The sequence below is a fragment of the Aedes albopictus genome, chromosome 2 (genome assembly GCF_035046485.1).
Source record: "Aedes albopictus strain Foshan chromosome 2, AalbF5, whole genome shotgun sequence".
Lineage (NCBI taxonomy): Eukaryota > Metazoa > Arthropoda > Insecta > Diptera > Culicidae > Aedes > Aedes albopictus.
This window is the reverse complement of record NC_085137.1, coordinates 498,445,192-498,472,832: the sequence shown is the minus strand read 5'-3', so window position 1 is coordinate 498,472,832 and position 27,641 is coordinate 498,445,192. Positions and strand designations below refer to the sequence as shown.

Genomic DNA, 27,641 nt, shown 5'->3' with positions numbered 1-27,641 from the left:
ACAATTCCTAGTTATGTGTTTTCCACCTTTCAAACAGCAAAACTACATTCAATAAAAATTCACAGCTCTGTTCAATTTCTTTCCTCTATTCTAATCTGATGTTTTACAAAAAAAAAATCAACTTGTTGTCATCATTGTTAGGAGCGGTTTCTACAACTATATGCCAGCAAAGTATGGCAAAAGATGATAGGGATAGTTGTGCTATTTTGACAAGAAAGAGAACATGCAAATATGTACAAAAGTATCCGAAAATATGAAGAACAAGAAAGGTTAAACACTTACGATTGGTGATTCGTGTTCTAGGGACATTGGTGCGTTTCAGTTATTTATCCATTGTTTTGGCACGTAGACATACATTCAGCACATTTATCATTATGAATTTAATTTGTGTAGTTGAAGGTGATAGTGTAGAGCACGTATTCTAAGGGCCACTAGAATCACAGAATGATTGCTTGCTTGCTTGTGTTGCAGGATAGATATTCGGCAACAAATAGAGGAAGGTAATATCATTGCTCAAAACTCAAGAAACTCAAACACTCTTCAGAATCGTTTGATTGATTACATAGAACGAAAACACTCACATCAAAACAAACACAAAGTAGGCCGCTGCCAATGATTACTACGATGCGGGATTGTTTGCACAAACATCAAATCTACATCGATTCACAAAAACGCACACACAATCTACCTGATGATGTATTCGGCTTCGCTGGTAAAAATTTGTTTGCTTCACTCGTGCGATAAGCACCTCTTCACTTACGGGCTAAACTTTTCCAATTTCGCACGCACCGATGCCACTCGAAGGGAGCACTTGACATTGTCTTCCGATTTTGCACACTTTCACGTAAAAATGGGGTTCTATCACTCACACCACAAGTACATATATATTTACGTACTAAAACGGGTATACGAAACACACTCTATCAGTCCTTGCGAACTTTCGATAATTGACTTTCTGTTGACGGTGGTGCTCTGGCGGCACTCGGGACTTACGGTAGTACAAAGGCTCACTACTCACTAAGAAGGCGAAACGGAGATTTGGTTCAGTGTGCACGGACACACATACAGACACACTTCAGTTAACAGGAGATGACGTTAAAGCTGCACCAATTACGGTAGTTGCAGAGTTGCAGTTGACTACTAGACAAAATGGAGTAAAATATCTCTAATCACGGTAAAACGATGAGCACTCTACGAGGGGTTTCGGTCGGTTCTATCCTGGAGCGTTGGCTTTTGTCCCGTTGACTTGGTCCTGCAAAGAACGAAGATACATATATAGGAACATTCCTAAGGCAGCGACACACGCACATGTCTGCCCCGGTCGTTCGAAGTTGCATGAAACGAGCTAATTTCATTGGAATGGTCTCATCCAAGGCTGCTGTTGCTGCTGCTGCTGCTATAGCTGCTTTAGTATACTACTGCTTCTATATATCTGGTCTCCTCTTAAGGACAAACGTCTTGAATTCCCGCTTCAACAGTGCATCCGAACTTCAGACGCACAAATCTCAAGAAGCAAGCTTCAAAAAACAGCGCATTTTATTATTCTGTTCTTGCTCATTTGTAATTAGCTTAAAATAAGAAGATCAGGTGCGCTGGTTTTGTTTATGAAGAGATTTGTGCGCTCGAAGTCGTGAGTAAGTGCCAAATTCGTCCATTACTAGCGGCCATTTTGGGATTCTAACAAGTCAAGTCTGTCCTTAACATGAAACTACGAGTTTTGGTTCGGTCGGTTCAAGTGAAAAGTTGGGTCTTTAAATGCATTCTCACACAGAGCAAGGACTTTAATATCTAGCATGCCTAGTCAGTGTCGTTTGCTGGATGCCCACAACCAACAGCCCGGTTAGTGGTTGATCCGAAAGGCAGCTTTGTGTGAATTGCTTCGAGGAGTAAATTTATTCTCATGGCTAAGGAGATGCAAATGACATATCATTAGAGGAGACATGCTCAAGGCTATAGTTTTACAGATAAACAGAATTGGTTTAAAATTCGCACTATATGTCACTGAAACCATGCAGAATATGGTTTCAAGGCTTCATGTTAACACGGTGAAGATTCAAGAGTAGCATCACTTTGCTTCAGGTAAGGTGTGGAAACATTTTGGCAGGGGATTTTATTTCGGGAGTTTTCCTCTATGACTCCGTAAATCTCATACCAATTGACTTGAATTTTTGTACAGGTAAGATACTGTACTAAGGAAATGCTAAATAAATTCAAATTTCCTCTGTCCTTCACACTAGAAATAAATGATAGATTTACAATGGGATAGTTATTACGAGCGATTTTTAATAAGTAAAGCATGGGAACATCACGTAAACAGTCGAACCTTTGCTCGATTACGCGATAGTCGGTAATATTATATGGTGGCTCCAGAGAGGAGACTGTCTGTTTATCGCGTTCTAGAGAAAAATACTTAAGGTGCATTCGTTTTCATAACAGGCGCCTTTGGACTTGGCGTGTACCATTTACCAGTTTAAAAACAACATAGTCCACGATATGGTTGGCATCAAGATGGACCCGGAAAGTTGAGGAGAAGATGAAAAATGAGAGCTTCAGTGCGTCTCTAATAAAAAAAATACTGATGAGGATGCCCTTATCCCGTATACGAATTCAAATCTCTAGATAAATGTATTATCTATAGTCAAGTTCTAATAAAATAAACATGAGTTCATGAAAAAAAAGTCTATGGCGTACTTAAAAAAATCAATAATTTCCTGGTGAAACCGGATGCATTTCCCCATTTCTTGATTATTGATTTTTCAAATAACGAAGCAATATTTTCAAAATAGGTTTCGATACATATTAAAAGAATGATCAGAATTCTCCCGATGGAAAACGTTTTTCCAGTTTTACAGAAACCAATTTTAAAAGAAGTTGAATTAGTTTCCACCCTGAAAACAAATCAGAAGGTATTTTGATCGTTCGTCTATCGAAACCCGTTTTGAAAATATTACTCCTTTATTTAATAAAAGAAAAATAAACACACGACAATAAGGACCTACATCCAGCTTCGCCTCAAGTTCAATTTCAGCAAAACTTTTAAACTTTCGTTACATTCTGATTCATGTAGATACAAGACGAATCTAAACGAGTTAAAGAGATGATGACAAACCAAAACGATGTCAGATTACATAACGGCTTACAACAAAAATGTTTATCCATCTCGAAAAGATCGCAAATGTATCTTTAATCCTTCTACCCATATTTAATCTAATTCAAATTCTCAATCAGTAAGGGAGATTCCCTAAAAGACGAAGCACTTTTTTATCAATCATTACACTATTAAAGTGTTCTCTTCTCGAATCCCGGAAAATGTATCCGGAGGAATCCAGTCTCAGGAGGATAAACCCTGAGAGAAAGCGTGGAAGGAATATTGGAAGGAATCAAGGGCACGATTTGTAAAAAAAAATCATGAGAAATCATGAGAAGGAATCCTGGGAGCAATTCTTGAAAAATCCTGGAATTCTTGAAAAATCCTGGAGGATTCCCTGATAGAATCTCAAAAGGAGTCTTGGAGGAATCCTGAGAATCCAGGAGAAATCTAGAAAGAATATCTAAAAAAAACATGGAGAAATTATTAAAAGAATGTCGAAAGGATTCCCTGAAAAATCTCGGGAGAAACCTATGATAGAAAACCAGAAAGTAAAGGGCGAATCGGTAATTATTGTGCCACCCTACCAATAACGAAGGAATCGCGGGACAAATCTCTGAAGGGATCCCTGCAGAAACGCAGGGAAAAATCCTCAAGAAAATCCCAAAATGAATATTGAGAGAAATACTGGAAAGAATGCCGGAAGATATTCCGGGAGAAACGCATTAGAGAATACCGGAAGTAATCAGTAATGGAATTACTGAAGAAAAGTATGCAGAAATCCTTGAAGGATCCCTGAAAGGATGCCCGAAATAAACTCGTGTGGATTCTTCAAGGGAAACCCGCTAAAAATCTATGAAGGATTCTCGGGAAGGGCCTCAATGCAGGAATCCTGGGAGGAGTTCCTGTCGGAATTCCTAAAGGAATCCATGTAGGATTCCGGAAGAAAGCCCAGGAGAATGCAGAAGGAATCCCTCACTGAATCTTGGTGTAATCCCTCGAAGAATCTAAAGGGCAGTCAATTTGAAAATACCTGAATGAATCCCGGGAGAGATTTTTGAAAGAACCATGGAAAAACATGGAAATTGCTGAAGAATTCCTATGAGAGATCCCGAAAGAAATTGCAAGAAGAAATAAAGTAGCAATCACGGAAGAAATTCCTGAAGGAATTTCGGAATAAATCCCGAAAGGAATCCCCAAACAAGCCTCAGAAGAAATCTCAGGAAAATTTCCTTAACCCTCTATTACCCAAATTTTTGATTTTGATCTAAATATCATTTTTCGTCATCTGAAATCGATTTAAACATGTTTTGGAAGGTAATTATTATTAATTATCCATTTTGTGAATTTTGGTTTTCCATTTTTTAATTTTTGTTTTTGAACATCCCTAAACTTTTATATTTTCCTGGAAGCCCATTTGGAATATCGATTTTTTAAGATGAAAACATTTAGAGATTTTATGATTATTGTAAAACATATTTTTATTTTTATTTTTTTCCATGGATTTTTTTTTTTCGATATTAACCAGATGCTGACTTCGTTACGGATCCTCAAAAAAAATAATCTTGCCCAAAAATGTCTTAGGAAGTCGCGTCGAAAAAGCTTCGAATTTCATCTTTTTAAATTGTTGAACAAGGGCACCACGCATCAATTTATTTCGGTAGAGTGCACCGTGAGACAAAACGTGTGAAAACCCCTGCTCTAAAAAAAAAACCTGGAAAAATAAATGTTGAAATTCCGGGCGAAATCAAGGAAGAACTCCTGAGAACTATTCCTGAAGGAATTTTGGAAACACTAAGGAGTCCCATGAGAAACCCCCGCAGAATCTCTGTTGGAATCTCAGGATCAATTCGCGGGAGAAATACGGTAGAAACCCCGGGAGAAATCCGTAAAGGAATACCAGGAAGAATCAACGAAAGAACCCCGGGAGGTTTTCACCATTGTTGGAAAAAAATCCTGGAATAATCCTTGACATATTCCAGAAGCAAACCCTGAAAGAACCTCAGGAAAAATTCCTAAAGGGAAACCAGGGAACAATCCCGAAAGGAATCCCAGGGGGAATTCGCTTAAAGAATCTGGAAAAAATGCGAGGAGAACTTGCTAAGTGATAGCCAGAAAAAATCAAGGAAAATTTTCCGGGGAATCTTTGATGAGAGCCCTGGATGAATCCATGACGGAAATCGATGTGATTTTTACAAACAATTCCCAATCCCAGAAGAAATATCTAAAGGAGTCCCTTGAGAAATCAACGAAGGAATTCGATTGGAATCCCTAGGAGAACCCCGGAAAGAACCCCAGGAGAGATCACCGAAAGAATCCGGGAAGAAATGCTCGAAAGAATTCTGGAGAAATTCCTGAAAGGATCTCGAGAAGAAGAGGAACTTCTGGAGGAAGTCCTGGAGGAATCCCTAGGAGAATATTTCAAGGCATCCTGGATCGAGTCTTGAGTTGAATACCAGGATAAATTCGAAGAGAACTGAGAAGATTTCATACAGGATTCTCGGGAGAGTTGCAAGGAATTCTGGGAGCAATCCGAAAAGAAGGAATATCGAAAGAAATTTCAAAGCATTTTTATGGATAAATCGTTGCGGGACGTGTTCTATGTTTGTGGGAAAATGTCCAACTAGAGATGATTTGAATAGCAGATTTACATCCACATGAACAACTCCGCCGAAGATTCCAACTCCAAATTTTATGCCGTGGTTGAGACAACCTCTAGAATTACGTCAAATTAACTTCTATACAACCGAAACTTGCACTGCCGTAACTCTCATATGACATGTGTGTTCCTTGGGAAGCTGCCCTGGAATATGGACAAATCAAGAAGAAATCAATATGCAAAAATTGTGATCAGACATAAGTTTAAGTTATTTGCTACATGTTTTCCATCATAGAAAAAACCTTGGAAAAAACACTGTTATGAGCTGTCAAATGTGATATTTTTAAAAAGGCCAACGCGTTAACGGTCAACGGTCAGAATCAATACATGGTGGCTCCAAAGAGGAGATGAAACATTTCCTGTTTATGTGTAGGATCTCCCAGACAGTATGGATGACATCGCAGCTGAACTCACAAATAGATCAAGAATTTAGTTCCAGACCTGTTATTTTTCCAAGTTTCTAGTTCTGTTTCTTTCTGAGTAATTTACTTTCATAATGAATTCTCACGAAGAACCATGATCCTGAATCACGTTGCTCACATGATCCTGGTAATGAAATTACATATGGTTTTTAAAACATTATGATGTTTGACTCCACCCGGTAAGCAGCTACCCCTAATAAAATCCCCTAGCCAACATCATCCAATTGTATCCCCGCACGCACCAACGAGCCAACATTTAAAATCGATTTCTTCCATGAAATTTATTTTTAACCGCTTTTTTCGATTTTCCTTTCATCGATAATGTGATAAAACGACACACAAACACAGTTGGAGGGGGGGGGGTGACACAACCGGGAGCGAAAACACACGTGGACTTGGAACCGTGCTGGCTGCTGCTCCGCCAATGGAACTCCGATCTCCATGTTCGATGCTGCTGACTTAGGAAAGCTTAGCTTGACTCCCCTCCTTTTACAGCCCCGCATGCCTGTGTGTAGTGAAACAGGATGAACAACTTCCGCTCTGTTGCCATGGGATGTTGGGAGATCAAGGTAAAAAAAAACGTGACTCGTGACCCCGGGGGAGAAGCGCGCGCGTTCTTGGTATACTTAGTCGTGAGATGTGATCCTCCAGGTGAAGGATAAATATCAGAAGCAGCCAGTGGGAAACATTGTGTCCCAATTCTAGGAGAAAGATTACCCGTGCAATGATTAATTTGCTCTGGTTCTTATGTGAGTTATTTCAGGCAATGATGGGATTATGCTTCATCTCTTTGGATAGACGTGTCTTTTTTATTTTTTGGAGACATGAACTTCAAACCTAGATTTGAACAGCGGATAGCTTGTCGATAAATCACGGATTCATCTGTTGTTTCTGTTGTTTCTGCGGATGTTTCTGTTTTTGAATGTTCGTATTTAGAGCAAATCTGACGGAAGCAAGCTTTTTTTAAGCTTCTTAAACCAGAGTTCATGGTTTTTCTCTATGTTTTATATTCAGAGTCTTGTAAACACATTCCAACCCGCAAAGAACCCCGACAACAGGTATTCTAATTCTGCCATCTTCGTCACTCTGCATGTCCCCTTTGGTTGTTGACCGATGTTTGTCATATACCCATTCGTCTACCTCCGGCTCACTAGGCTGACTTTCGAGTGTTCACAGGGCCGGAAGAAAAATAGATCGTGCGTGCAGTAGGGTTTACCGAAACTGGCCTTGAACCGGTTTGACCTCAGTCCGTGTACTATTTCCTATAGGGGAAATGAGGATTAGGATTACGACACATAAATTTGAATCCTTTTTCTCTACACAATAACTATTTCAACCAAATGGGACACTCACTGGTAGTTGATGGTGGGCGACAGGGATGAGTGAGGAAACTCACCGCTTAACGTAGTGCAACTTGTTTCGATTTAATGAAATTATTGCTACACAGTTGAAAATGAGAAACAGTTGAGTACTTACTTATTCATTTCAATATTTATAATGCAAATAGCTTCATAACTGAAAGGACCAAAGTTCAGTTATTGAGCAATAGTATGTGTCTATGTTTGTGCTTGACTCAGTCAGCGCTTCACAGTGTGACGAAATAAAAAAGTGGGGCATGGGTATTTACTCAGAAACTATTGGATAGCATTTAGATAGTAGAACAGTTGATATAGAAATAGTAGCATATGTGTACTTTGAAAACCAATAGTGATTACTTGTGCTATTACGTAATTAAATAAATAAATATAAAAAATTTACCATGTCATCATTACCATTTCGATTGACAAGCGCACAGTGGGACGAAATAAAAAAAAGTGAGGACATGGATATTTACTCAGCAGCTATTGGATTTAGCATTCTGTGGTTTTCTACAATGTTTCTGCATTTTTAGGTACTTTATTTTGATGCAATAAAATTTCACTTAAGGGGGGTATACACTTAGATAAATAAATTAACTTTTTTATTTTACTTCAAAACTACAAAATTTCTAAGAAAACATTATAGATAGGTACTGTATTGAGAAGATACTTTGTCGAAGACCGAAAAATCTATCTCGCAGTTTTACAAAGTTAGGCCGGAACAAATCTCATTTTCTTTTTTTGTCACTTTGCTTGTTGACTCGTTAAGGGAAGGATGATAAATAATAAATGTATTTCATCAAAAATTACCCAAACAATCAGGCAAAATCGTCAAACTCATCGGATTTGTCAGGAATTTTCTCGATGACTCTAATTTCACTTTAAAATTTTTAAATTTCTTAAATAATTTATTTGCGTCCCCCCTCAAAATGTCGAATTCAGACAAAAACATTCCGAGGGCGGGGGTGACATGAGGGAAAATCGAAATTTGTGTCAGCCTTATAGGGTAAAATTGTGTATTTGTTCCTTAAAATCGATTTTTCGAACCATCTTTTTGGAACGTCTTCGACAAAGTTTCTTCTAAATACATTATCTATAATGTTTTCTTAGACATTTTTCAGTTTTGACGTAAAATAAAAAAGTTATTTTTTTATCTAAGTGTATACCCCCCTTAAGGCGAAACTAGAAGCATTTTCTCATTTTTTCGGGTTTTGATTTTTTATTAAATAACGAAGCAATATTTTTAAAATCGGTTTTCGTGCACATATAGAGTATGGATCAAGGTATTTTCTGATTTTTTTTTGAGGTGGAAAATGTTTTTCGTTTTTACAGAAACCATTTTTTTGTGAAATTTTGTTCAAAAATGGTTTCTGCAAAAACGAAAAACATTTTCCACTACAAAAAAAATCAGAAGATACATTGATCCATACTCTACATGTGCACGAAAACCGATTTTGAAAATATTACTTCGTTATTTAATAAAAAATCAAAAACCAAAAAGTGAGGAAATGCTTCCAGTTTCGCCTTAAGTGAAATTTTATTACATCAAAATAAAGTACCTTAAAAATGCAGAAACATTGTAGAAGACCACAGAACGCTAATTCCAATAGTTTCTGAGTAAATACCCATGTCCCACTTTTTTATTTCGTCCCACTGTGCGCTTGTCAATCGAAATGGTAATGATGACATGGTAAATTATATATATTTATTTATTTAATTACGTAATAGCACAAGTAACCACTATTGGTTTTCAAAGTACATATATGCTACTATTTCTATATCAACTATTCTACTATCTAAATGCTAATGTACTTTTTTTTTATCTTCATTATCGAGACTTTCAGCCCGAGGCTGTACTTTTATTTCAGATGAAAAGAGTATCGATGCAAGTTTTGAACGAATGATAGTTGCCTTTTTGTCTGCAATGTGCTGGTAATTCATTCCATATTTTCAAAAAGTAAATAAGTATTTTTTTAAAACTCGTAAGAAATCTACTCTCTTTTGCTAAATAACTTACAAACGGGAGGAAATGTCGCAATTCTGAGCACATTTTTGGCCCTTCAGAATCCTAAAATCATCGGTTTATCGCTGAAATCATTTTCCAATGTAGAACTTTTATGATTTCAATTTTACGCAAAATCGTGGCGCAGGGGGGAAGGAGAGAGAGGTGGTTTTCAAATTATCCAGAAAAAGATCACGTGGTTTATGGACAGCCTAATAATGACATACCCAAAATTTGCCGATGTATCTGAAACATATTGGAGAACTTATATGGGCCTGTCCATAAACTACGTATACTCTTAGGGGGGGGTTTAGTTCTGGCCAAAGTCTACGCTCCATACAAATTTCGAAAATTTTATATGAACAAGAGTCTACGAGGGGGGAGGGGGGTTCTGAGATGGCAAAAAAAGTCTACGTAGTTTATGGACAGCGCCTATTTAGAAGACATATGTGGTGGTTAACTTGCAAATAAAAGGATCAATTTGCAAAAAAAAATATCACGTTTTTTGTTCGAGATTTTCTTCTGAAATACTTCTAGACATTTCTCCTCAGATTCCTCAAGAAAAGCCTACCGAGAATTATTCCCCTGGAGATCTTTTTATGATTTATCAGGAATTCCTTTTAAAATACCTCCAGAAATTTCTTCTTCATTTCTTTCAAAAGATCATTCTGAAACACCTCAAGGATTTCTTTCTGGAATTTCTACTGGACTTTCTTTAGGAATTCTTCCTACAGTTTATTCTGGGATTTTTTTTTCGGTAATTTATCCAGAGATTCTTCCAGAAATTAATCCTGGTGTTTTTCAAAAAGGTTCGTCGAAGAATTTTCAAGGAGTTCTCTCCAGGATGTTTAACTTTAAGATCCATCAGGTTGTTTGACTCAGGATTTCCTGAGATTACTCCAGAAGTCTCTTTTTAGTTTCTTGAAAAGTTTCGTATGGGATCCCTTAAATAGATTCCCCTGAGATATCTCGTGGAGGTCCTTTTGGGAGTTTATCAAGAATTTCTTGTAGGGTCCTTACAATAAACCTAGAGTTCCTCTAAAAGGTCATTCGAGATTCCTCAAAAAGTTCTACTCCAATTCTTTCTATTACTTATTCCAGAATTTCTTCAGGAATTCCATCAAGTATTTTCTCTGGGATACCTACAGATGGTAAGTTTGATTCGCCAAGGGCATTTCTTTCGTCTGGTATTACTCCTGGAGTCCCTCCTACAACTGTTTCAATAGTTTCTTTTGGAATGTTTTCTGAGGTTTTTTTTTTTCTCTGAGATTTCTCTCGAAAATTATTTAAATGTCCATCAAGGAGCTTCTTCTGAGATATCATAAAAATATTATTTCTGAAATCTAGGATTATTTTAAGGAATTCAACCTGAAGTTAATCAAGATGGTTTAGCAGGAATAAGGTCCTTTGGAGGTTCCTCCTCCTTCTTTTTTTCTAAGACTTTTCGTGGTCTTCTGTTTTTTTTTTTTTCAAAATCTCATGAAGTCCTTTTTGAGATTTCTCTTACAGCTCTTCCTGCAGTATATCATTCTTTATTTTCATTTCCACCTCCTTCTGAATTCCCTTCAGGGGTCATCCATAAAGTACGTCACGCTTAAAAGGGTAAGTGGGTTAGTGGGGGGGGTTCTCAAGAGTGTGACAATCAGTGTATTAAGATTAGGAAAACTCCGTACGAAAAAAGGTGGGGGGGAGGTGACAAACATTGTCCAATTAAGCGTGCCGAATAAATGGATGCTTTCTCAGTAGATTCTCTAGATTTTATCCAGAAGTTCAGAAAGAACTCCAGGAGATATACTGAGAATCACAAAGAACTCCAGGAGAGATACCAAAAATAACATTTAGAGGAATCAACAGAGATTCCAGAAGAAAGTCATTGTGGAATCTGAGAAGGGTTTTCGGGAGGAATCCTAGAAAAAAATTCTGAAAAAAATCGTCTGTTCGAGTTTAAGAAAGTTCTCAAAATGAACGTTTTGAGGAGTATTACATAAACATTATATTTTCTGTGAAATATAAGAAAATCGCGGCTACCAGATCAATGTACGACTGCTCTAAAATCCCAGATTCATCAATAGGGTAACTATGAATATTACCGACAGGTTTGCTCTCTTCGTCATGGGGATTCTTGGAGAAATTTCTAAAGGTTTTTTTTTATGAACTCTTTGAAGAATCCTTGGAGAAATTCATACAAGCATCCTTGGTAAAACTAATCAAAAAATATTTAGAGGAAAACCGAAAGGATTCATTGGAACAATTCCTGTATAAATGCTTGGAAGAATTTCTGAAGAAATTTTAGAGATACATTTCAAAAATCCTGTAGAGATTCTGGGATAAATTCCTGAAGGAAATGCTTAAAAATGCTTCGCAATGGGAATGTTTGCAAAATCCCCTTAAAATTCTTTGAGGAACTTCTGTAGAATTCCTATAAAGAATACCTACAAAAATCTCGGGAGGAATTAAAAATTTTATGGTGGAAATATGGAGAATTCTTGCAGGAATTATTTCAGAAATGATGGATCGTGCTACAGTATTTTTTAGAAAAATCTTTGAAAAATTTGCCAAATGAATCTGTGACGGAATTTCCTCAAGTAACTTTTGATAGAATTCCTGATGTAATCCGTAGTAAAATCCCTATTTGAATTCTTGGTAGAACTTACAGAATTGTTGCAAAGATAAAACAATTTTGAATGTATAGTTGGAGAAATATTTGATAAAATCCTCGTATGAATTTCTTAGAAGATTCTTGAACTAATTCCGAAAGAATCTTTAGATAATTCCCAACAGGATGTTTTGGAAAAGGAATCCGAGGTATAACTTGAGGCATATTATCCCATCAAATATTGCGAATGTTGAATCATCCATGGTGTCATCCTCGTAGTTGCCAGCAATTCCAGTCGACAAATTAGGTTTCTAGAGCAATTAGGTAATTTTTATTTTATAAATAATCGAAAAAAGCTTGAAAATAAGGCCTTTTCAAAATGACACTATTAAGGCTTGATGAAATATCACACTTTTAGGTGGATTAATGCTTTTTAGAATCTCAAACTCATATCCATCATATAATATATTATTGGTAGGTAGTATCAACCTTGACCAGAACTTTATTATAGACTGTTTCAGAAATTATATTTTCACTAACAATTGCCAGCCATTTAAATTTGAGCACAATATCCAAAAAAGTTTCTTCTAGCACTTCCAATAAACATTCTTACGAAGCAAATAATACCAACTTTGTTGATGTTTCTTGTAAAAGTTTAAAAATAGGGCTCTGTAAACTAGATGATTAAAATTTGAAGTGGCATAAAGTGGTCAAAAAATGTAGCATAATAGAGAAGGAAATAATCTCACAAATAATTTATTCAATTTCCAAACACAATGAAAGTTCCTGCTTCGATAAGAAAAGATGATTCTCGATTGGTTAAAGTAGTTTTAAATGTAATATTTGAAGAACCATCATTATGGGCCTTCTCAATGAAAAAATGTTTGATTCAAATTTTTCAACAATACAGGTAGCAACGAACGTTAAGCAAACGTTCTTACTTGTCTTACTTACTGTTTTATGCATTCGCTTTTTGGGTATGACAAGCTGTGCCATCTGAAGGATCGAATGAGCTGCAAAAATGAATTAGTTTAGGCTAAGAGAAAAGCTAAGAAACAGTGTGTGAGTTCTTATGTGTCGAAGAAAACCTTAAAAAATAAGAAACTTGATGTCAGAAAAAATAATGTGCAAATGCCTTTATCAATTTTTCCCAGGTTTTAGTGAAAGCATTTCTTCGATAACTTGGTGAGAAAGCGAATATGATTAGAAGTAAGATAAAGTTTGGTATTTAGTGATTATTAATGATGGAATCATTAAAAAACACTATTGTGCAAATGCAAATTGGTAGAATGAAGTTAATTGTTAGACAACTCGACTGTTCTTCAAAATATCATGACAATTGAAAGGAAATATAAAAAAGTGGATCACAATATGCTGAATTCCGAAAAAAGTTGGTGGAAATCATCAGAACAGTTCATTTTATTTAATAAACAAAGTGTATTTATAATTTCTGAAACAGTCTATAACTTGCTTTGTTGCCAATGCGGAACAAATTCGGTTTCCTTGACCTATTCTCACTCCCTCGAACAGGTGTGAATGGGTCAATTATCATGCACTTGTAGTTTTAAGGAAAGTTGACGAACTCCAAATATTGTTTCATCATTTGTACATGCATTACCAAGATCACATTCCAGTGATCAAAAGACTTTTCCATGCAAAGAAGCAAAAGTTATTGAGCAATGAATGTGCAAGTATACATTTTTGACCCATTCTCACCCCCAACGACGGTATCCAAAACACTACTTGATGGAATTTTTGAACGATTTTTATGGAGATATTACTTATACGATTCTTGGAAAAAAATTTGACATGTATAAATTTAAAAAAAAAATCTGCCTGCATACATCCTCCCAACCTAAACACCGCAGCAGAGCTACAAGTGTGAGGTATTTGAACGTTTTTTTATGTCTTATCTACAAAAGATAGAGATGTTTCGTTTTCATATTAAAGATTATTTTTGCATTTCTTTCTCATTAATTTTGAAATTTGAAACTTTTATCCTATTTTTACAAAGTTCACGTTAAAAAGAGGGGATTTTTTTTATTGTCGTACAAATTGGAACGAGGTTCTCAGAATTTATTGTAATTTTTTTTCATAGGTAGGGTTTATATACATATATGAACAAAAACTAAATTAAAAAAAATCAGGGTCGCCTAATTATCCAGAAAACTCCAGTGGAAAACAAACATTTTCTACAGCCACCACCTACTTCGAAAAATCATAACTCAAGAACGATGCAACATAGACACAATTTTTTTTTTGTGAAATCATAAGCAAATTTCTCAGCAATTCAAAAAATAAATGTTTCCACAAAATTTTCCACTGTTCAGAAAAGTCCGTAAGAAAAGTCGGAAAACTATTTTCGAAGTCCGGAAGAATTCCCAAAAAAATATTTTTGAAGGAAAATTTTATGAGCTATATTCTGTAAATTTTCTCGATGTGGTTTTTCACCGCAAATTTTCTCATCAATTCAAAATAAATACAAATTAGAATTGTTTTCCCCAAAATTTTCCACTGTTGAGGAAAATCGGAAAAATTTTCGGAAAAATTCCCAAAACCAATATTTTGTTGTGGCTGTTGTTCTTATCCGTCCATTCGGAGTTCATTTGCATCGCCGTGGATCCACGGTCATTCGTGTTTCGGGATTAGTTAGAGCATGTGCTCAGAGTAAAGTCGGTGTCAATCGTCGTGGCCCAGCTGGGAATTGAACCCATTTATTTCACAAGCTTAGATTGTTCGAAAAAGTTATGAACAAGATAAACAAGGACCCATCTTTTAAAAGTATTAGGGGTGATACACAAATTATGTCATGCAAAAATCTACCTTTTTCAACCCCCCTCCCCCCTATGTCACACTTTTTGTATGGGACCTCATTATTTATTGTATGGGTCGTCACGTTCTGTAATACCCCCCCCCCCTCCCCCCTAAAAGCGTGATGTAATTTGTGCATGACCCCTTACTTTTGTGGTCAATTAACCTAGAAGTGATATGAAAATTCTACTTATACAATAGGTGAATATAGTGTACTGATGCCTTCGCGAAACTTTTAGGAAGTACCATTATAAGTAGACTAGCCGAACAAACTATTTCCGACCAGAAGCACATTACAAGATCATAACAAAATCATGACATCTGTTGTTAGAAATAACAATAGCTGATATAATTCTTTAATAAGGATATTTCCATATAAATATCCATAATTAAATTATATTAACATTAATTACAATTTAAGTAACAAAATTATAACAAAACTTGCTTCAATCATGCAAACAGATGCATAACAAAATTTGTTATATTATGCATTATAAAAAATTGCCACAAACATAATTTCATAATACGTTCGTTACAATCTTTCTTATATCTTTTGTAACAAAATTATTTTAGAATTTATAAGTTTTTATTGCCACGAAGAAGATTGATAATTTTTGTTATTTTGGTCACCCGAGCCAGGAGATTTATAACAAAACTTGTAACAAATTTGTTCTGAAATATATAACAGAACTTGTTATAATTTTATTATGATTTCGCATGTTTAGTGTAACAAAATTTGATATAATCTCGTTATGATTATATTTCAACATGTTATATTTTTGTTAGAATTTTTGTTATATTAATTACTAACGGTACATGTTTTATAATATCCGTTGTTACAAAAATCATTATAACAAAATATCACTACCTGTAATAATTTTGTTTTTCCCATCTAGTCGGGTTGTTTTATCTGCACGATTTTTTTTTCTAAATGACCCCTAAATATAATTTTTTTCATTGTATCTTTTCTAGATTAATAAGTTTTTTGAAAAATTTCATTTATGAAATAACATATTTTACATTTAGGTTTTCTTTATTAAAAAAACTAGTGTCCAGCATGAGTTTCCACAAAATTAACAACTATTATAAACTTGAAGATGTGAAAAAGGCTTTAATTTATCATACATTCTTAAATATCTCAAAGAATATCGAAGCTACAATGTTGCCATCTTGGGAAGAAACACGTATTTTATAATATTAAATTACTTCGTAGAACATTTGAAATTTGTTAAAAATTTCTGGAAAAAGTTACAACGATTAAACTGATAATAGTAGCCCATATCTCAATAAATTAGAGCAGATAGAACACAAGTTTGTTCGGCAAGTTTTCTTACAGTGATATTTTCAACAACATTGCTAAAGACGTAAACATGATATCTGTACTTATGAATTAAAAAAAGTCTATCTCACTTCTTAGTGTATTAATCACACAAGTGATACTTTCAAAAGAAGGGATCCAGCATACCGAACAACTTCAAGAAGACACTTGACCTTTGAACTCAATTGTTCATGCCCAAGATAATTTCGATTACGAAATTGGGCCTTCGGAAACAGTGTGCGGCCCTCGGAACCATGGCTATACAAGATGCAAAGTACATAAGTGCACTGGTTACACTTCAACAGTAGGTAAGTTAATTTTCAAAAATTATATGTGAAGAGCTCGGCTCATTATTCAAGGACCCATCCACCGCTTTGTTCTCTTGTTCTGATGAGAGCGTATTCAGCATAAGTGCCAATTTGTGCAGGGCACTAATCAACACTTAAGCTAGGGCTGTGTGTAGAATGAAAGCAGAAGGTAACGCACGTATGCACATAAATGGAATCGCATTTTTGAAGTATGCAGTTTCCTGGCTAGCTGCTAACCCAGCAATTAAGCGTAATGTTAAAAGTCTTGATAATTGCAAACTTTTCAAATATACTCCCTTTTTTAAATTTCATACTCAGAACCATTCCAAGTGCCTCGAAAGCTTGCGCCAAAATCTACCCTACGATGTTTTATTAGCTGCCGAAACAATGCAGCAGCAAGTAAATACCATTTAATATCCCGAAATGCTTTCATTCTTCTCATTCATCCCATTTAGGCTGCATTCATTCAAATACAGGTTTTGGAATTGAATTTCAACGCCCAGGTAATCTGGGTGCTATTTCGTCGTTGGCTTCCCGACCAGGAGCACATAACAAGATCATAACAAAATCATGACAGCTGTTGTTAGAAATAACAAGAGCTGATATAATTTTGTAATAAGGATTTTTCCATATGAATATCCATAACAAAATTATACTAACATTTGTTATAATTTCGGCAACAAAATTATAACAAAACTTGTTTCATTCATTCAATCAGATGTATAACAACATTTGTTATATTATGCATTATTACAAAATTGCCACTAACATAATTTCGTAACACGTTTATTGCAATTTTTGTAATATTTTTTGTAACAAAATTACTTCAGAATTTATGAGATGTTTTGTGTTGTCGCGAAAAAGATTGATATTTTTTGTTATTTTGGTCACTCGAGCCAAGAGATTTATAACACAATTTATAACAAATTTGTTCTGAAATATATAACAGAACTTGTTATAATTTTGTTATGATTTCGCATGTTAAGTCTAACAAAATTTGATATAAGCTTGTTATGGTTATATCTCAACTTGTTATATTTTTGTTTTAACTGGAACGAGTTTTGTTAGAATTTTTGTTATTTTAACTACTAACGGTACATGTTTTATAACAATCGTTGATACAAAAATTATTGTAACAACATATCAGAACCTGTAATTACTTTGTTTTTCCCATCTAGTCGGGTTTACCACGCCATGGCACGGAAGTGGGAGAAAGCGTTGTTGTATGAGATTAGCCTAATGGGCCTTAGCCCGAGCTGCTCTGCGGTGATGGAACAAGGCTGACACAATTGAAATGTGTTCTAATTTTGGTTTGGAGCATAATTCGCTCTCGATTAGTAGCTGTTGGTTTGGCAGAATGCATTAGAGAATATTGAAAATTATAGATATGGCCAATGATCATCAAATCTAATCAGAGTTGAGTTTCGAGCGCCCTCAACCAAAAATCCTCTAAAATTGAATTACCATCAGCAGCACGTAAAACAACTGAACCTAAATTTAATAAACCCAATCTATTTTACACCATGTTTGCTGTTGCGGAAGATGTAATCCGCACGGTTGGGGGAAAATAGGAACCGACGAAACCACCTTTCACCAAGTTTAACCGAGATAAAAAAAATATATATCCTGATACAAGGGAGGTAAACTTCAGCACGTGCAGATAATCCTATGTTTCCGTCGACGTGCTGCTGCCGATACGGCAAGGCAAGCTGTCCTTGACATTTATTTTGGCTCTTCTCCGTGGGGTTTCCTGTCCATCCACCCCGCCGTGTTTTAAATTTGCAAGATATCATTAGGTATCGTCTGCCGTCGTCACCATTGACGTCGTCGTCGACGGGTGCGCCTCTCTGTGGTCCGGATCGATTACTCATTATTACGGTTTTAGTGATATTCAATGGAGGGAAATGGTTTTCGTCATTGAATGATGTAACCTCTGAATAGGCATCGTATTTCATCCGAAAATTCCCATAAATTGTCATTGGTTTAATTTTAGGTGAATCACTACTTTTCCTCAGTGCGGCTTTTACAGATCCGTAAAATTTCCGCATATCGTTCAGTTCCATGCTATTTTACGCTTTATTAGGCTGCAATTACTGTAGCCCTAAAATTTCGTACACATTGTTCAATGAATGGACATGGCTGGTAGTTACTAAGTATGCTTACAGAAAGAGGAATCCACATCATTACTATATTGTTAATCTGAAAATTGTCCTGCAAAGATTTTTTTTTTTTGTATCTTTCAATGGTAGTTTTCAAGACCCATAAAATATTTATGTAGAGAATCAATCAAATTAATGGGACATTGATCACATTCCCAAAAATTTTAACATCTCATCACTGAAAGCCTCCTACGCTTGGCTGGTTATACCCAGTGCTGAAAATTTCATTTCGTCATACCTAAATTCAATCACCTGCAGCTCATTTTAGGAGCTGAACATGAGAATATGATATATGGAAAACTTGTGCGGCTCGACCAGTTCTGCAAGAAAGTCACGGAAAAACGGCTATTTTTTTGAATATTTAAGGTAAATGTCACGGACTACCTTTGAAAAATGTCATATGATATTCACCGTGAATATCATTTGCATTTTCCGAAGGTGGTCCGTGACATTTACCTTAAATATTCGAAAAATATCATTTTTTCCGTGACTTTCTTGCAGAACTGGTCGAGCCGCGCAAGTTTTCCATATATCATATTCTCAGGTTCAGCTTCTAAAATGAGCTGTAGGTGATTGAATTTAGATATGACGAAATGAATTTTTCAGCACTGGTTATACCATTCAGCTCAACACAAAACGCCGTGCGGCAACACAACCTACCAACAACCCCCGGAAGACAAATCGCCGCGGCGCAAGCTACTACCTGCTGTCGAAAACTCACTTCAACAAAATGCAGTCAGCCCCCATCAATCCTGACGAGCTGCAAATTGTTAACGCCGCCGCCGTTTCGCTCGTGAAAACAAACAACCACAATTCACGACCTGTCAGCTCATTAAAGTCAACAAAACACCGCTAAAAGTTCCTCCCGGTGTGTCGGCGCTCAACGAAGTCCAGCCTGATGAACAGCACTGGTAGGTACCTACCGGTAAGGACTGTATCGGAAATTAACTATAAACATTCAAAATGCTCTATCTCGAAGCACGGTTGGTCTTTTTATTCCGGTTCTTCTATGAAATCTTCACAATATAGTTCAGTTTAGAACAGCTTGAAGAAATTTGGAAAATGTTTAATATTATTGAAAATATGGTTCTATGAATATACCACACAAAATAACAATCTGTACAAACTGCATTTTTTTTAAATTTTTTTAAAGTTTCTATCATTTGTAGCCAAAAAAAAATTGTACGGGGAAAAATCTGGAAAATAATGATTATTGCTAGCAGTTATGTACACATAACATATCGCTCAATACCGACTTTTAAAATTCTTATTTTGGATAGAAAAACCCCCAACACTTATAAAATGGTCTTTCCAAAAAACACCTTCTTTTTTGTCGAACTTTGACGCTCTGTTTTAAATATGTTCAGAGGTTATAAAATTCCGTTCCCTGGTAAAACTACCTCTTCAATAGATTTAAATACATACCCAATCGAAAAAAATGCAAATTTTCAACATAGTGTATTTTTTATTTGCGTAATCGTTCTTTGAAGACGCATAAAAAAAGAGTTCCTCGAAAAATGGCATTTTTTCATTTTTAAGAATTGCCCTAAACTGCGGAGGGAATTTTTCTTGATAAAAATAATTTTCCTATATCATGAGCGTTCTGGAAAAGAATGTATTTGCGCAAAAATAAGAGAAAAAATTGAATATTTGCCCACAGTTTTCGCTAATTTAGATTTTTAGGAGGTGTCCAAAATTTCAAAAACATATGTGTAATCTTTGAGATAAAATTTCAAGTGAAATGATTATTTTTTGAAAATCAGAACTGCCATTCTTCATTTAAGAGATTTATATAGTATCTCCAAAAATAAAGTTATGTTTTATTCGAACAGATTATTTTTCAGGCAATTGTGAACATTTATAGTTAATTTCCGATACAGTCCTTACGTGCCGCGCTCCGTGTTGATGGTATCATTTCAACAAATTACCAGTGCTGCCATTCCGGCACGACATCCCGACTGGGGAGGTGGAACAAAGCTCAATTTAAATGGTCATTTTTAATGTAATTAATTGTAGACTATACATTTATACAACCGAAATCATTGACTGCAGCTTCAAAATTTAAACCATTCCCTTATTAACTGGTAAAATGCTGAACCAGATTACGCTACTGCTCTGGATTTCTCCTGAATTTCCTTCGGGTTTCCTCCTGGATTTTTTTGATGATTTCTCTTAGAATTCCTTCGAACATTCCTCCTGGATTTCCTCCAGGAGACCTTCTGGAATTCCTCCAGAGATTTTCTCCTGGACTTCCTCCTATGGGGATTCCTCTTGAAATTCCTTCAGGGTTTTCTCTTGAAAATTCTTTGAGTGTTCCGCTTGGAAATCCTTCGAAGATTCCTCCTAGAATTCCTTCAGGGGTTCTCCCTGGGATTCCTGCAGGGATTTCTTCTGCAATTACTTCGGGCTTTCTCCTGGAATTGATTCGACGATTCCTCCTAGAATTGCTTCGGGTATTCCTCCTGGAATTCTTTCGAGGATTACTTCTGGAGTTCCTTCGGAGATTTTTCCTGGAATTCATTCTGCAAATTCCCCTGGAATTTCTTCGGGGATTCCTCCTGGAATTTCTTTTATGATTCCTCTTAGAATTCCAGGAGGAGATTCCTCCTGGATTTCCTCCAGGGATTCCTCATGGAATTCCTCCAGCAGTCCTTCTGGAATTCCTCCACAGATTTTCTCCTGGACTTCCTATGGGGATTCCTCTTGAAATTCCTTCAGGCTTTCTACTTCGGGATTTCTCCTGGAATTGACTCGAAGATTCCTCCTTGAATTCCTTCGGAGATTCCTCCGTGAATTCTTTCGGGGATTCCTTTTGGCATTCCTTTGAGGATTCCTCCTTAAGTTCCTTCAGGCAATTCTCCTAGGATTCCTTCGGGTATTCCACCTGGACTTCCTTCGGGGATTCCACCTGGAATTCTTTTGGGGATTACTTCTGGAATTCCTTCGGAGATTCCTCCTGGAATTCTTTCTGCAAATTCCCCTGGAATTTCTTCAGGGATTCCTCCTGGACTTCCTTCATGGATACCTCCTTAAATAAATTCGAGGATTTCTCCTGATATTCTGTCGTGGATTTCTCCTGAAATTCCTTCGGGTTTCCTCCTGGAATTTCTTTTATGATTCCTCTTAGAATTCCAGGAGGAGATTCAAGACGGTCGAATATCAAGCAACATTTGGACCATTTCCACAAAACTAGTCATAACTCAGGAACGGAGAAAAACCACACCTTGAAAGTTTTACAGAATATAGCTTATGTAACTCCCTCCCAATTTTTTTTTTGAATTTTTCCGGACTTCGAAAATAGTTTTTCGAACTTTTCCAACCGATTTTTCTTAACAGTTTGTGGAAAACAATTTTCATTTTGTATTTTTTTAGATTGCTGAGAAAATTTGCTTCCGATTTCACAAAAAAAAAAATCATTGTGTCTACAATGCTTCGTTCTTAAGTTATGATTTTTCAAAAAAAAAAAAAACGGCTCATATAGCACATCTGGAAAATTCACACAAAATTGGTCATAACTCAGGAACGGAGAAAAACCATATTCTGAAAATTTTACAGAATATAGCTTATGTAATTCCCTTCCAAAAATATATTTTTTTGGAATTGTCCCGGAGTGCGAAAATAGTTTTTCCGACTTTTCCAACCGATTTTCCTCAACAGTGGAAAATTTTGTGGAAAATAATTTTCATTTTTTTTTTCAATCGCTGAGATCATTTGCTTATGATTTCATATAAAACATTGTGTCTACGATGCTTTTTCAAAGTAGGTGGTGTCTGTGGAAAATGTTGGTTTTCCACTGGAGTTTTCCGGAAAATTAGGCGACCCAGATTTTTTTCAATTTTTTTTAGCTCATATATATATGAACCCTACCTGTGAATAAAATTTCATTGAGTTCTGAGAATCTTGGTATCAATTTGTACGATAGTTAAAAAAATCCCCTACTTTAAAATGATCCAATATTAAAAATCATCATAAAAGTCTGTATGCTTTAGGGGCAGAAGATGGTAAAGTATATTCATAGTATCTGTGAAGATACTCCCATCATATCTCAAATCTCAACTAGGACATGCTTCAAAGTGAGTAGAGGCCATTGGCGTAGCTAGGGGGGGTTCCAGGGGTGCCTGGCACCCCCTAGAACAAATTTGGCACCCCCTAGAATTTTTCCTTGACAGTCACCTAAAATTTAAAACTTCACACAATAATTCCTTTATTCATTAATGGCACATTTGAACAAAACTTACCACTCCCGGAATTACTTTCGAAGAAGGAAAAATAATCGTTGCTTTTTTGGGAGATCTTAGAGTTCTAGACAGCCAAAGTTGAGCAATTTGTATGGAAATTTCACTTTTTTGTACTCCGTCCCGAAAGGGATATACCTTAGAACTCCTCCAAAAATTCTCACTGTGGTATCTTCAGGAATTCTACTTGGGAAATTCTTCCGGAAAATCTCCCTGGGATTTTTCTGAAGATCCCTTCGGTGATTTTCCCAGAGATTTCTTCAGGGATTTATCCAGGACTTCCTCCAGAGGTTCTTCCAATAATTCCACAGGGGATTCCTCCATGATTTTCAGCTGGAATTCTTCAAGCAATTTCCATTAGGACTCTTTCAGAAATACTTCTAGGGATTTCTCTTGGCATACATACATACATACTGTAATACTTGCGGGAAATCTTCCGGAGATTCCTCCTGCGATTCCATCAGGGATTCCTCCAGTATACTTCTACCGATTCTTTCTAGCAGATCTGTAGGTATTCCTCTAGGCATTTATTAGAGGAACTTCTCTTAGGATACCCCTGGCATTCCTGATTCTAGGATTTCTCTAGAAATTAATTCTATGATACCTCCCGGAATTCTAGGAATTCCTCCCGATATTACAGCTGGGATTCCTCAATCAATTCCTGCGGTTCTTCCAGCTACTCATCCTCCAGAAATTCTAACTGTAGTACTTCTGAAATTATGCTACGGATACTTCTAGAGATTTCTCCTAGATTTTTTGCTGAGATCTTTTCAGGACATCTTCCTGAAACTCTTGCAGAAATTCCTTTGGTTGTTCTCCAAGGACTCATCCAGGAATTCCTCCAGAGATTTTATCCAAAGATCCTCCAGAAATTTCTCATGGAATTCTTGCAGAAACTCCTTTTGGTCTTCCTCCGAGATAACCTCAAACAACTCTTCCTGCGGTTCTTCCAGCAATTCCTTTAGAAATTCTTACTATGGTACATTCAAAAAATCTTCTAGTGATTCCCATACCAATTTATCCTAGCATTATGGCTGGAATTCTTCCGGGAAATCTACCTGAGATTTCTTCAGAGATTCCTTCTGCGATTTCTTCAGGGCCTTCTCTGTAGATTCTTCCAGAATACCTCTACCGGTTCTTGCAGGGACTTCTCTAGGTATTCCAAGGATTTTTCTTTGGATTCCCCCAGGCATTACTGATGGGGTTTCTCTAGAAATTATTGTAAAGCGTCCTCCAACAATTCCTCCAAGGATTTCAGCTGAGATTTCTACCATGATACATCCCAGAATCCCTCTAAGAATATCTCCGGTGATTCCTTCAGGAATTTTTATCCAAGATATTTTATCGAAGGATTCTTTCATAGATTTCTCGTGGGATTTCTCCAGGAATTTATCTTGACCTTCCTACAGAAATTTCAGCTGAATTTCTCAAGCTATTCCTGCTGTGGTTCTTTCAGCAATTCCTCCTAGGACTCCTCCAGAAATTCTACTTAATGCGTTCCGAAATTTTTCAAAAATTCAAGGCAATCTTCCTTGGAGCCTTGCAGAAGTACCTTCGGTGTTTCCTCCTAGACATCCTAAAGGGTTTTTTTTTCCTGGGATTTCTTCAAATATTTCTCATTGGTTTCCTTCAGGAACTTCTCTTGACTTTTATCCAGAAATTCCTCTTGGGATTCTATAAGCGATTTCTGCTGGCAATTTTCCTAGGATACTTCCAGAAATGCCTTTGATTCTTCTACGGATTTTTCTAAAGACTCATCCAGGAATTCCTCCAGAGTTTTTATACATGGATTACTCTAGAAATTAATCATGGTATTACTCCTGGAGCTCATCTTGGCCTTCTTCAAGGAATTCCAGCTGAAGGAGTCCCCAGGAATTTCCAGAGAAATCCTAGGAGGTATTACTAGAGAAATCTCTAGTGAAATCCTATAGGAATGTACGGAAAAAACTTGTTATTAATTAGAAGGCACTTAATTGACAAATTAAGAGATGAAGTTGTGAAAAAAAATCTCGTTCTTTTGGGATTCTAACCCACGACTCCGTATTCGCTAGACCTCAGTATGGCCATATCTTTAAGGGATGCCGAAGGAAAAGGTTTTTTTTTATATCTGCGGTAATATCATTGGAATTAAATCAGCATTTTTTTTTTCTATAATTTCAATCGCTATTCCCCTGAAATTATTTCAGCAATTTCTTTTTAGTTATTTTGCCAATTTCTCCGACAATTTTATCGTGATTACTTTTGTATTTTTATGATTTAATTGTATACATATTTATTACTTCCGAAACTTGCTGAACCAGAAATGCAGAAATTGTCAACTGGGCTTGCTCAAAGGAAATCCTATGAAATTCACGAAAAACTTCCTGACAAATTTCCTAAGAAATTGCCTGAAAAATTTCCATCAAAACTACCTTAGAACTTTCAATGTGTTTGCCAAATAATTTCATATCAGAATTACCAGAAGAGTTGCTGAAGAAAATATCAAGGCTTTAAAAAAAAATTGCCAAATCCAATCTCATAATAAATTGCCGAAATATATTCTATAAGAATTTCCACAAACATTCGCAAAAAAATCGAAGAAATTGTCAAAGAATTTTCCGAAATCATCAAAGGAATTTCTGAAGAAAATTTAGAAAGAATTCCAAAAGTAATTGCCGTAGAATCACTATGATAGAATTTTTAAAGAACCACCAAAGATTTTTTAAATAAATTCCCGAAGGAAATCTCTAAGAAATTTGACGAATCAATTTCCAAAAGAATTACCGAAGAAGTAATAATCGCAGTTTCCAAAATTTCCAAAGGAATTACTGATGGAATTGCCGAATGAATTTTCAATAAAAGTAACATCGGAATTCTCGAAGGTATTCCGAAATCATCTGCTGCAGGAATTCCTCACATAATTACTGAAGAAATCTAGAAGAAATTTTCTTAAGCATTTTCATTGAAATTATAGAAGTGATTTATAAATGCATTTCCGAAAGAGTTTTCGAAGAAATTTGCAAAGGAATACCGAATAGCATAGATAATAAAAGTCCAAAAAATCAAAAAACCAAAACAACCTGGAAGCCACTGAAACTGGCACCCCCTAGGAAAAATCCTAGATACGCCAATGGTAGAGGCTCTCGTAATGCCTTTAACAAACGTCCCATAAATCCGTGGTTGTCCTTTAGTAATAAAAAATGTAACGCTAATATTCCTTCCCTGCTAAGTTGACCGTATAGAAAAGGCTGTCGCCATTTCAAAAATTTACACTGAGAAATATAAAATATTCCCAGACACAATTTGCTGATTCCTGTTTGATTGGTTCAACTATTCTGATCAGCTTCGGAAAAGACATTTTAACATCGCTTATCTTAAGTTTTCTTCCGATTGCTCCAACAAATAGTTACTTATGTAACGATTATGAACATTATACAACTATTCTTAATTATGCAACTCATTTCAGTTGCATAATGGACCAGTTCGTAAAAATTGACCATTATTATACCAAAATGAGTTGCATAAAACATAAATTATGATACTGAATTGCATAATATATATCTTTTTCCGTATTTAAATATTGTATTGACATTCTCCTTCGTTCGGGTGCAGGCGAGAAGTACTCCATCGCTTCCGCAATGTGCTCGAAAAGGGCAAGCATTCATTTCATTCCACGATCCAAAAGGTGAGCGCAGAAAGAAAGCCACCCATCAAGAGCGGCGGACAGCGCATAATATTTCACAATCTCACAATCAACAATTTGCCAACGAAGCTTGCCCCCGGGTTCCGTTTAGCTAGAAGTAGGTACCCGACCAGGTGGAGGTCGTTAGGAAGATGGAGCAAACAAAACCGAAGCGATAAGTTGGACTCCGTTTGGGCACGAGGTTTACGAAGCTATTTTTTTTTTAATCCAGGTGGAGACTTGTCCCGGTATGAGTTCTATGGTGAAACACAAATCAAACTCAGGTTATCAATAACAACAAGGGTTGCATGCGGTTGAGAATTGTGGTTTTTATTGACCGGGTGTATGCTTACGAAGTTGATTTCTTCCTGTTTTTTTTTATTTCTGTTGCCTTCATGTGGTTTAGTCAGTATATTCCATTATTGCAATCATACGTCAGATTTTGTTTTTCTGTAACGCTACGTTACAGTCTGTTGAAGTTGTTTTTCTTCTCCTTTGATCAGATTAATATCAAGAATAATTAGTGTATTTGTTTTCTCGTCAAAGCGAATGGAATGAATCCTGGACACATTCTTGAAGGATTAATTTTGTGAAAGAGTCCATGGAAGACTTTCTAAAGGGTATCTTCTTTTTCTTCTTGGAGTTAAGTCCCCACTGGGGCAAAGCCTCTTTTCAGCTTTTGTTAACTGAAAGTTTCCTCTGCTAATGATAATGTTGGACGTGTATATCGTGTAATAGGCACGAAGAGATTCTTCTATGCCCAAGGAAGTCAAGGAAATTTCCTTTACGAAAAGTTCCTGGACCGACCGGGAATAGAACCCGTCACCCCCAGCATTGTCCCTGAAGGAGTTTCTTTAAAAAATCAAGGGGGAATTTATGGAGGAATCACTGGAAAAGATACTGAAAATTTCCTAGCTAGATTTCATGAAGCAATTGCCGAAAATATTTCTGAAGAAATCAGTGGAAGTTTTTTTTTTTTTGAAAGAATCACTGGAGAAATTTCTAATGGAATCCATGGAACAAT

The 27,641-nt window shown here is 36.1% G+C and overlaps 1 protein-coding gene across 4 annotated transcripts in view; it reads right to left on the bottom strand.

The window, feature by feature from the left end:
- Window positions 1-27,641, bottom strand: part of LOC109408817 (potassium channel subfamily T member 2) — a 564,841-nt gene that overhangs the window by 448,641 nt on the left and 88,559 nt on the right. For all 4 annotated transcript variants that reach the window (XM_062854367.1, XM_062854368.1, XM_062854369.1 and 1 more), the window contains exon 2: window positions 283-1,252. In XM_062854367.1, coding sequence (XP_062710351.1) covers window positions 283-309 — 27 coding nt within the window. In that variant the 5' untranslated portion in view covers window positions 310-1,252. The remainder of the gene's footprint in view (window positions 1-282; window positions 1,253-27,641) is intronic.